Genomic DNA, 12,205 nt, shown 5'->3' with positions numbered 1-12,205 from the left:
TGCCGGGACCAACCGAGCTCTCCATAGAATCTAGTCTTGGGATTCCTGTTGTCATTCATTGGTGTCAGAGGACCAGTGCACTGCAGCAGAGCTCTGGAAGCATTCCCTCGATGCTCACCTTCAGTCAATCAATCAATCGTATTTATTGAGCGCTTACTGTGTGCAGGGTACTGTACTAAGCACTTGGGAGAGTACAGCACAACAATAGAACAGACACATTCCCTGCCCACAATGAGCAGAGGGGGAGACAGACATTAATATAACTAAATTATGGATATGTACAAAAGTGCGGTGCGACACAACATCCCACAGTGTTGCAGGGCATTGGTGCCCAGGTTGAGAGCGTGCCATCTGCTAGCTTTTTAGATTTCCACTAGCCATGTCAAAAATACTTAACCACTTAGTACAGTGCTCTGCACACAGTAAGTGCTCAATAAATACGATTGAATGAATACTGATGGTATAAATCAGACTTCTAACAGAAAAGTCCAGTTGCATTCATGCAGAAGTGTTCAAATATAGGGGGCATAATCTTGCCAGAAAGTTCGCCCATCTCTTGTGCATAATCTGGAAATGGGAAGAATTGCCATAGGAGTTCAAACATGCACCCGACATGAGGAAGGGAGGGCAATTTCACCTCGTGTGCTACTCAACAAGGGCTGACTCTTCTGACCAATGCTGGGAGGATTCTAGCCAGAGTAATGCTGAACCGTCTAATTGGCCAGCTGGCAGAAACAATATTTCCAAACATCAAAGCAGTTTCCATCAGGTTGCACTGACATTATCTTTCCTACTAGCCAGCTGCAGGAAAAATGCACAGAGCAGAACCAGAACCTATACCTGGACTTCATCATCAGAAGCTTTCAACACAGTAAACGGCGATAGCCTGTGGACAGTTATTCACAAGTTTGGCAGTCCGGAAAACTTTGTTAGCATCACAAGGATGTATCACGCTGGAAATGCCACCAGAGTTTTGATCAAGGTAGCTCTTTGACTTCCGTTGCTGTCACGAATGATGACAAGAGGGCTGCCTTCTCATACCTTCAGGCTTTTAACCGTAATAAAAATAGCAGTTGGAGTATTTGTTAAGTATTTATTATTTGCCAAGCATTGTACTAATTGTTGGGGGAGATATGAAGAATCATTCATTCATTCATTCATTCAATTGTATTTATTGAGCGCTTACTGTATGCAGAGCACTGTACTAAGCGCTTGGGAAGTACAAGTTGGCAACGTATAGAGACAGTCCCTACCCAACAGTGGGCTCACAGTCTAGAAGGGGGAGACAGAGAACAAAACAAAACATATTAACAAAAGAAAAGAAATAGAATAAATATGTACAAATAAAATAAGTAAATAGAGTAATAAATACGTACAAACATATATACAGGTGCTGTGGGGAGGAGAAGGAGGTAAGGCGGGGGGATGGGGAGGGGGAGGAGGGGGAATCAGATCAGATCAGACTCAATCCCTGTCCCACTTGGGTATTTAATCCCATTTTACAGATGAGGGAACGGAGACCCAGGGAAGTTCATTGACTTTTCCCAAGGGTACAGAGCTGGCAAATGGTTGATCCTGGATGAGAATAATAAATAACAATAATAATGATGATGGCATTTATTAAGCGCTTACTATGTGCAAAGCACTGTTCTAAGCACTGGGGAGGTTACAAGGTGATCAGGTTGTCCCACGGGGGCTCACAGTCCCCGTTTTACAGATGGGGTAACTGAGGCCCAGAGAAGTTAAGTGACTTGCCCAAAGTCACACAGCTGACAAGTGGCAGATCTGGGATTTGAACCCATGACCTTTGACTCCAAAGCCCGGGCTCTTTCCACTGAGAGAACTGAGGTCTTCTTGCTCAGTCCTATGCTCTTTCCTCCTATGCTCTTTCCACCAGGCCATGTTGCTTCATAGGGATTCAGAGGTGTTGTATGAGGAGTCTCCAATCAATACTAACTAGACAGTGAACTCTTGTGTTTGCAGTAATTTCAAAGACTGTTTACTCATGAGTTATTATTTCTTCTCAATCTTCACTCAACTCTGGGGGAGCTCATCTACTCTTACAGCTTCAACTGCCACCTTTATGCAAATAGTTCCCAAGCTACTTGGCTAAATCTGGCTTTTCTCCTGTGATCTTGCTTTATCTTTAGGTTCCAGGGCACCTCTAACTGGATGTCCTATTTATAATAGCATTTATTAAGTGCTTACTATGTGCAAAGCACTGTTCCAAGCGCTGGGGTGGTTACAGGGTGATCAGGTTGTCCCACGGGGGGCTCACAGTCTTAATCCCCATTTTCCAGATGAGGTAACTGAGGCACAGAGAAGTGAAGTAATAATAATAATAATAATGATGGCATTTGTTAAGCGCTTACTGTATGCAAAGCACTGTTCTAAGCGCTGAAGTGACTTGCCCAAAGTCACACAGCTGACATGGATTTGAACCCATGACCTCTGACTCCAAAGCCCGTGCTCTTTCCACTGAGCCACGCTGCTTCTCTGGCTTCTCTGCTTCTATTGTCACTTTAACCTCAAGAGGTCCAATCAATCAGTGATATTTATTGAGTACTTAGTGTGTATAAGCACTGCACTAAGCTCTTAGGGTAGTCTAATACTTGGGAAAGTTGATAGACACATTCAGCGCCCATAAAGAACGTTTTAGTCTAGAGTGGGAGATGGGCTTTTTTTTTTAGATCATATTTGTTAAGCACTTACTGTGTACCAGTACTGTACAAAACTCTGGGGTAGATAGAAGTTAATCAGGTTGGACACAGTCTGTGTCCCACTTGGGACTCACAGTCTTAATCCCCATTTTACAGATGAGGTAACTGAGGCATAGAGAAGTGATGTGCCCAAGGTCACACAGCAGACAAGTAGTGGAGCTGGGATTAATAATAATAATGATGGCATTTATTAAGCGCTTACTATGTGCAAAGCACTGTTCTAAGCACTGGGGAGGTTACTCAGGTCATTCTGATTTCCAGGCCCCTGCTCTATTAGCTAGGTCATGCTGCTTCTTAATATAAATAAATATGGTTATGGATATAAGTGCTCTGGGGCTGAGGATGGGCTGAATATCAAGGGCTTAAAGGGTACAGATCTAAATTTCATAGGTGGCGCAGAAGGGAGAGGGAGCCAGGGAAATAAGGGCTTAGTTGAGGAAGGCTTTTTAGAAGAGAAGTGACTTTATTAAAGCTTGGAAAGTGAGGAGAGTGGTGGTCTGTCATATATGGAGGAAGGGCGAGTTCATGGGCAAGGACAGCCAGATAGACAAGATTGAGGTTCAGTGGAGTTGAGGTTGGAGTTAGAGGAGAGCAGTGTGTGACTTGGGTTGTAGTAAGAAATAAGCAAGGTAAGGTAGGAGGGGGTAAGCTGATTGAATGCTACAAAGCCAATGATAAGGAGTTTCTGTTTGATGCTGAGGTGAATGGGTAAACACTGGAAAAATGGTCCGGGCAGCAGAGTGAAGTAAGGACTGGAGTGTGGAGAGGTGGGGAGGTCAGTAAAGAGGCTGTTACAGTACTTAAGGTGGGAAATGGTAAGTGCTTGGATCAGTGTAGTAGCAGTTTGGATGGAAAACTGAACATCTGAACTAAACTGAACAGCTCATCTTCCCTCCCAAATCCTCTCCTTCATCTGATGTTCCCATCATAGTTGACAACACAGTCCTCCCCATCTCTCAAACCAGTAACCTGGGATTATCCTTGATTTTTCCCTAATATTGAGTTTCTTCCTCCACAGCATTTCCAGAATCTGCCCTTTCCTCTCCATCCAAATGGTCACCCATCTGGTCCAGGTGCTTGCCATATCCTAGCTTGATTTGTGCCTCAGCCTCCTCACTGATCTCCCTGTCCATAAGTCTTTCCCCCAATCTAGTAATAATAGTAAAAGTATTCATTAAGTGCTTATTCTATGCAGAGCACAGTACTAAATTCTGGGAAAGAGTGCACAGATGGGAATTAGACATGGATCCTGTCCCTCAGGGGACTCACAATTAGGTGGTTGGGGCAGGGAGGACTGGAGACAGATGCATCAGGAACAATGAAACACTAAAAAAATTAAAAGAGCCCAAGGGAAAAACTCAAATACACAGTACACGAAATTAAAACAAAAGTCAGTAGGGAGCTACAGCTGGAGAAGCAAGCAATTTCTCTTTGTGGTGCAGAATCCGAAGCAATGGATTCCACCGTCACTAGCTTTCTGGAAGTTATAGGAAGCCTCATGCTGCAGGGGCTGTTCTCATTCCCACTGGTGGAATGGTCTCATTCTCAGTGTGGGATGTGGATTAGAGAAGCAGTGTGGCTCAGTGGAAAGAGCCCGGGCTTGGGAGTCAGAGGTCATGGGTTCAGCTGTGTGACTTTGGTCAAGTCACTTGACTTCTCTGTGCTCCATTGCCTCATCTTTAAAATGGGGATTAAGATTGTGAGCCCACACGGGACAACCTGATCACCTTGTATCCACCCCAGCGCTTAGAACAGTGCTTTGCACATAGTAAGTGCTTAACAAATACCAAAATAATAATAATAATAACAATTGTTATTATTACTATTATGAGAAGCAGTGTGGCTCAGTGGAAAGAGCACGGGCTTTGGAGTCAGAGGTTATGGGTTCAAATTCCGGCCCCGCCACTTGTCAGCTCTGTGACTTTGGGCAAGTCAATTCACTTCTCTGCGCCTCAGTTCCCTCCTCTGTAAAATGGGGATTAAGACTGTGAGCCCCCCGTGGGACAACATGATCACCTTGTAACCTCCCCAGCACTTAGAACAGTGCTTTACATATGGTAAGCACTTAATAAATGCTATTATTATTATTATTATTCCCACTGGTGGACTGGTCTCATTCTCAGTATGGGATGTGGATTCCTTAACGGTGTGGAGCGGAGCTAGGGTCTCCCTCTCCCAAATGCTTAGTACAGTGCTCTGCACCCCATAGGCACTCCATAAATAGTATCTGATCGATTAATTTGATCGATTAATTGATCGACTATGGGATCCTGCCACTGGGCAAGCAGAACTCTTAGCTTGGTCCATGGGTTCCGACTGGTTTTTATAGGCCTCTCATGTTATGACTGTGAAGAACTGCTGTTTTGTGGACTATGGGATCCTGCTACTGGGCGAGCAGAACTCTTAGCTTGGCCCGTGGGTTCTGACTGGTTTTTGTAGGCCTCTCATGTTATGACTGTGAAGAACAGTAAAGTGCTGTTTTGCAGGTAGTTTTTTAGTGAGTCATTTTCACTGAACCAGTTGCAATCTCTCGATGGCTGCCTGGCACTGAATTAAGTACTGAAAGTTGTGAAAGTACAAAAAAGCACAAAGTTCCTTTAATACATTACAGTGTGACCGGGAAGCGTAGCATAATACTCCTTGCAGACACCAAGTGTGTTAACACAACTGCTTCTTCCTTCTCAAAATGTACATGTGCTTCCTGTCTTGACTCTTGCATCAACCTTCTCACTGACCTCCCTGCCTTCAGCCCCTCCTCTCTCCGTTTCCTATTTGTTCATTTATTCATTCAATCGTATAAATTAATAGTAATAACAATAATAATGGTATTTTTTAAGTGCTTACTATGTGCAAATCACTGTTCTAAGTGCTGGGGGAGGGATACAAGATGATCAGGTCCAAGACTGAACTCCTTGTCTTCCCTCCCAAACCCTGCCCTCTCCCTGACTTTCCCATCTCTGTTGATGGCACTACCATCCTTCCCGTCTCACAAGCCCGCAAACTTGGTGTCATCCTCGACTCCTCTCTCTCATTCACCCCTCACATCCAAGCTGTCACCAAAACCTGCCGGTCTCAGCTCTGCAACATTGCCAAGATCCGCCCTTTCCTCTCCATCCATACCGCTACCCTGCTCGTTCAAGCTCTCATCCTATCCCATCTGGACTACTGCATCAGCCTTCTCTCTGATCTCCCAATCTCGTGTCTCTCCCCACTTCAATCCATACTTCATGCTGCTGCCCGGATTGTCTTTGTCCAGAAACGCTCTGGGCATGTTACTCCCCTCCTCAAAAATCTCCAGTGGCTACCAATCAATCTGCGCATCAGGCAGAAACTCCTCACCCTCGGCTTCAAGGCTCTCCATCACCTCGTCCCCTCCTACCTCACCTCCCTTCTCTCCTTCTGCAGCCCACCCCGCACCCTCCGCTCCTCCGCCACTAATCTCCTCACCGTACCTCGTTCTCACCTGTCCCGCCACTGACCCCTGGCCCACGTCATCCCCCGGGCCTGGAATGCCCTCCCTCTGCCCATCCGCCAAGCTAGCTCTCTTCCTCCCTTCAAGGCCCTCCTGAGAGCTCACCTCCTCCAGGAGGCCTTCCCAGACTGAGCACCTTCCTTCCTCTCCCCCTCGTCCCCCTCTCCATCCCCCCATCTTACCTTCTTCCTTTCTCCACTGCACCTGTATATATGTATATATGTTTGTACATATTTATTACTCTATTTATTTTACTTGTACATATCTATTCTATTTATTTTATTTTGTTAGTATGGTTTTGTTCTCTGTCTCCCCCTTTTAGACTGTGAGCCCACTGTTGGGTAGGGACTGTGTCTATATGTTGCCAACTTATACTTCCCAAGCGCTTAGTACAGTGCTCTGCACACAGTAAGCGCTCAGTAAATACGATTGATTGATTGATTGATCAGGTCGTCCCACATGGGGCTCACAGTCTTAATCCTCATTTTACAGATGAGGTAACTGTGGCCCAGAGAAGTGAAGTGACTTGCCCAAGGTCACCCAGCAGACGTGACAGAGCCGGGATTAGAACCCATGACCTCTGACTCCCAAGCCCGGGCTCTTTCCACTGAGCCACGCTGCTTCGGAGCACTGTACTAAGCAGTTGGGAAAGTACAATATTCATTAAATCGTATTTATTGAGCGCTTACTGTGTGCAGAGTACTGTACTAAGCGCTTGGGTAGTACAAGTTGGCAACATATAGAGACGGTTCCTACCCAACAACGGGCTCACAGTCTAGAAGTCACAGTCACAATGCAACAATAAATACTGACATTCCCTGCCCACAACTAGCTTACGGTCTGGGTAGGGGGAGAAAGACATCAATACAAATAAATCAAATTACAGATACGTACGTAAGTGCTGTGGGGTTGGGGGCGGAGGGCAATGGAGAAGGGAGTAGGAGATGAAAAGTGGAGCTCGATCTGGAAATGTCTCTTGGAGGAGATGTGCCTGCGGGGAAGAGTAATTGTCTGTCATCCCTCACTTGAGTGCTTGCCTGCTAAGCAGTTAGGTCCTCACCCCTCTCCCATCCCTATGACTTTTATGTGCATAGTTTTATATTCAGTTTTGTTTTAATGTCTGTCTTCCCCACTAGATCATTAGCTCCTTGAGGGCAGGGATTATGTCTGCCCACTCTATTATATTTTATTCTCTCAAGCACTGAGACTGTGAGCGCGAAGTGTGACAGGGACTGTTTTCAACATGAGTATCTTGCATCTGCCTCAGTATTTAGTGCAGCGTTTGGCACATAGTAAGCGCTTAACAAATGCCGTAAAAAAAGCACTTGTGCTCTCCACAAAGAAGCATTTAGTAAATATGATCAATTGTGGATCATGTTAAATCATATTATCTCAATCATGTAATGAAAACATATGTTACAGCAGAACTCTATTGTCTGTCTTAAAGCTAAAGCTAGAAGATGCTTAAAGGTAGAAGATGATGAGAGGAAACCCAGCAGGAAAAATGTAGATTAGAGCTGAGGAAAAGTTTACTGAATGGGTTACTGAGGGAGGTGGACACTAATAATAATAATGATGAAGGCATTTATTAAGCCCTTACTATGTGCAAAGCACTGTTCTAAGCAGCTGGGGAGGTTACAAGGTGATCAGGTTGTCCCACGGGGGGCTCACAGTCTTAATCCCCATTTTCCAGATGAAGTAACTGAGGCACAGAGAAGTGAAGTGACTTACCCAAAGTCACACAGCTGGCAATTGGCGGAGCCGGGATTTGAACCCATGACCTCGGACTCCAAAGCCCGGGCTCTTTCCACTGAGCCACTTTTCCCAAGCACTACTTCTCTGGAAGTCTTTAATACAGGTTATCTGTGCTGCTGGTCCACAGGAAAGAGCGCCGCTCTGGGAATCTAGTCCCAGTTTGCTCTCCTGACATTCCCGACAGGAATTTCAATGTCGTATGTTGCCTCCAAAATATCTTATTTGGGTCTTAAGGCCATTACTCATATGTGGGGTTCCTTATTCCAACAGGACTTCCCAGTTATTGTCATCAAGCTCCTTGCAGATTTCCTTCTTTTCCTGAAGTCTACTCTTTCAGTCCATTTGATAGTTTGCATGCCTCCTGCCTTTCAATGAATTGGTTGTGTATAAAACAAAGCATTCATTCATTCATTCATTCGTATTTATTGAGCGCTTACTGTGTGCAGAGCACTGTACTAAGCGCATGGGAAGTACCGCCAGCAGACCCAAATTCAATCTAAAAGTCTCCTATCTGAGGCTATGGATCTGACCAGGGTAGCTTATGGTATCAAGAGAAGCATCGTGGCTCAGTGGAAAGAGCCCGGGCTTTGGAGTCAGAGGTCATTCGTTCAAATCCCGGCTCCGCCAATTGTCAGCTGTGTGACTTTGGGCAAGTCATGTCATTTCTCTGGGCCTCAGTTCCCTCATCTGTAAAATGGGGATTAAGACCGTGAGCCCCCCGTGGGACAACCTGATCACCTTGTAACCTCCCCAGCACTTAGAACAGTGCTTTACATGTAGTAAGCGCTTAATAAATGCCGTCATCATTATTATTATTAACTAGTGGAGTTGAAGTGACTGTGGGTCTAGACTGTAAGCCTGTTGTGGGCAGGGATTGTCTCTCTTTATTGCTGTATTGTATTTTTGAAGCGTTCAGTACAGTGCTCTGCGCACAGTAAGCACTCAATAAATACGGTTGAATGAATGCACCCTATCCCTCAGAGGTGTCATATGGCAACGAGTTTGACCAAGGGCACAAAAACTAAACACTCCTTCCCCACCCCACCACTGTGTTGGTTGTTTGGGATATTTTCCTACAGATCGAAGATGTGTACGAGTCCCTGGAAACACTGCCAGAAGAGGAGAAGCTGAGAAAGCTATCAACTCTAAAACTACGATATTTTACCCCCAGAGAAATAGCCAATCTTCACGGATTCCCCCCCGAGTTCGGTAAGTGGGGTATGGATTGACACTTCTCCTGCCCTGCTGCCTTGGTCGTAGGCTTTTTCAGGAGTTTTAAACATTCAGGGGCATCCCACTGACCCTCAAATTCAGCACGGTTCCCTATCTTCCCAGCCTGATTCCTAGTTGCTGATCCCTGCTTCTAGCGTGGTGGTGGAAGGGAAACTTTAAAGTAGAGCCACAAGGCCGGTAGTAATTTACTCTGCACCGGAGGTTTATGGATAGTCTCTTTTCCTCACTGTGGGTCCTGTCTGCTTTAGAAGATTCCTTGTTTGTTTGAAAAAAAACATCCTTTCATCTGCAGAGAACTGCCAGGCCAACAATATGATAAAACAGTTCTTCCGATTAAATTTTTGCTGTTGTTGGTGTACCTTAGAGGTATTTTTTGGTTGTTTTGGCATCTGCCAAACCTCCTGATGGACCTGTTGAACGTGGACAGTTGTCCCAGGTGGTTAAAAGAGTTGTGCCTCTTTTCCTGGGCCACTGAACCAGCTGACCTCTTTGAGCTCAATGACCTGTAAAGTGAGATGTTTGTTTTTCTGATCTGTGCTATCTTTTAACCAGCAGATTTATGATCAAATTCACTTTCAGATAGCTGGAGAGTAATTACCGGGTGGGACAATGAACTGTATTGCAATAATAGACCCTGAAGTGTTGACACAGCAACTTCACCATGACCGGCCTGGCCTCCGAAGAAGTAGTATTCTGCTCTTCTGAATTTTCACTTTTTTTTTCATTAATGGCATTTGTTAAGCTCTTACTGTGTGTCAAGCACTGTTCAAAGAGCAGGGATAGATGCCAGTTAATCAGGTCGGACACAGTCCTTATCCGATGTGGGACTCACAGTCTAAGTAAGAGGGAATTCCCCTTGCACGGTGGGGGAAACTGAGGCACAGAGAAGTTAAGTGACGTGCCCAAGGTCACAGCAGCCAAGTGGCATAACCAGAATTAGAACCCAGGCCCGTGCTCTTTCCACTAGGCCACCTTGCTTCCCTAGTTATAAGTACTGATGTGTGTTTGTGTGCATGCATGCACACACGTACTTATATAAGTACGGACATTTCCTGTTTCCCAAAGTGCCTATAACAGAAGAGATGGCCAGTCATTAGCCACACTCCTGTCAGCTGCTGCTTCCTGTCACCCTTCTGCAAAAAGGATGGGCTCACTGAATAGCATAAAACGTGAATTTCCTGATCTTATTCAGCAGTCCTTCAATCCTCTGTTCTAGGACCCCGTAGGAGTATTAAAGAAGTATTAAAGAAAAGCCAGGGTTTCTCCCCTTCACTCCCTCCTACCAGTGGGAGATTGGGGGATAGACAGAGAGCCCACTTCAAGGAAGAAGAAGGGGATCCGTAGCTTCAGTTTGGCCAACAGATCCTCTGGGAATCTGGGAGTGACGGAGACCAGTGCCACATGCAGCTACTGTTCATTTGTCAGAATTGCGGCCTTCTCCCAGAGAGCCAGGCTCCTCTCCCTCCTTTGGCTCGTTGCGGGCTTTATTGAACTGAAGGCATGAGATGGAATCCTTTGTGTGTGCTGAAGGCTAATCTCCCAAGGGCTTGCCCTGTGCACTCTTTTGTTATAGGATTTCCTGAGCAGATATCAATGAAACAGCGATACCGCCTGCTTGGGAACAGCCTGAACGTACTGGTGGTGGCCAAACTGATCACAATCCTGCTGGGGTCATCCGGAAATGACTCAGAGTGATGGAAGAGATGACTGCATTCTGAGTTTGGCAGAAGATTTTCGGGGGATAAAGCTTTCCTGTGACGGAGATGTTTCGTTGCGATGATTTGGAATTTGTAGAGTCACTGTACATTGAATTGTATAAATCTCCCTCCTCTAGTCCTTTATTAACATTTCATGTTATCAAATCCTGTTATCCTGTCAGTTCTACCTTCACAGTATTGCTAAAATCCACCCGTTCCTCTCCATCCAAACTGCTACTATCCAGGGCTGTTGATATTTGCCAATCAATGCGCCAGATATAATGGAAAGATGTTTGCCTTGAGGAAATAAGCTGAAAGTTTGGAGACTGTCACACAGAACTGTTAATCATTCAAAATCCCAAGACAGGCTCCCCACATCAATATTCCAGCAAGGCCTCAGGAAAGAAGCTGCTTTTCTTACACTTGTAACTTAGATGACTTGCAAAGGGTAAATGTTTTATAAATAAAGACAGGCTATTTTTAAGTACTCCTCTGTCAGTTTTCTCTTTGACATTTGTTTTCTCTGCTAAGGAAACTTTCAGGCATTTGGTTGTACCAATTTATCATTTCATTTGTTTTTCACAATTCAAATTGCCTGTGACTTTTCAGAGAAATCAATAGCTTCTTCAGCCTCCTCAGACACCTCGAATAAATGGCAGCCCCAGTCCCTGGTGGGAAGTTCATGTGATTCAGTTCTCTACTGTCTGATCGTTTTATCTTTGCAAACTTTCTAAAAGGCAGAGCCTACAGAGGCCCCTTGATGGGCTCTACCTATTTTTCATTAACTTGCTAGGAGCAACTGGTATTTTTCTTCCTCTCTGTGTCTTCTGATTACAAGCTGGGCGGTTTCATAAGTTCAGTAACATTGCCTAAACAGTCCTACCTGGATGAAACCTCCAAGTAAACGTCTTCCCAACTACCTTGTCCACCTCCTGTTTTTTCGATCACCATAGAGAGCAGTACCATCCTCCTGTCTCACAAGCCTATAACCTTGTCATCGTCTTTTTTTATGGCATTTGTTAAGCTTTTACTTACTTTGTGCTGGGCATTATACTATGCACTGGAATATATAGAAGATAATGAGGTTGGACACAGTCCCTGTCCCACATAGAACTCTGTCTTAATCCCCATTTTACAGATGAGGTAACTGAGGCACAGAGAAGTGAAGTGGCTTGCCCAGAGTTGGGATCAGAACCCAGGCCCTCTAACTACCATGCCCGTGCTGTTTCCAGTAGACCACGCTACTTCCTTTGACTCATCTCTCTCATACAACCCACATACTTAATCTGTCACTGAATCCTGTCGGTTCTACCTTCACAATATTGCTA

General features: G+C 45.1%; 1 protein-coding gene across 3 annotated transcripts in view; it reads left to right on the top strand.

Annotated features, from left to right (window-relative positions):
- Positions 1-12,001, top strand: part of TRDMT1 (tRNA aspartic acid methyltransferase 1) — an 85,083-nt gene extending 73,082 nt beyond the window's left edge. The window contains exons 10-11 of one of the 3 annotated variants that reach the window (XM_038755931.1): positions 9,027-9,156; positions 10,754-12,001. In XM_038755931.1, the coding sequence (XP_038611859.1) occupies positions 9,027-9,156; positions 10,754-10,875 (252 nt within the window). In that variant the 3' untranslated portion in view covers positions 10,876-12,001. Of the gene's footprint in view, positions 1-797; positions 977-9,026; positions 9,157-10,710 lie in introns of those variants that run through there. The other 2 variants (XM_038755932.1, XM_038755933.1) reach the window with 2 other exon arrangements.
- The last annotated feature ends 204 nt before the right edge of the window (positions 12,002-12,205 follow it).

This window comes from Tachyglossus aculeatus, chromosome 13 (genome assembly GCF_015852505.1).
Source record: "Tachyglossus aculeatus isolate mTacAcu1 chromosome 13, mTacAcu1.pri, whole genome shotgun sequence".
NCBI lineage: Eukaryota > Metazoa > Chordata > Mammalia > Monotremata > Tachyglossidae > Tachyglossus > Tachyglossus aculeatus.
This window is presented reverse-complemented; position numbering and strand designations above follow the sequence as displayed.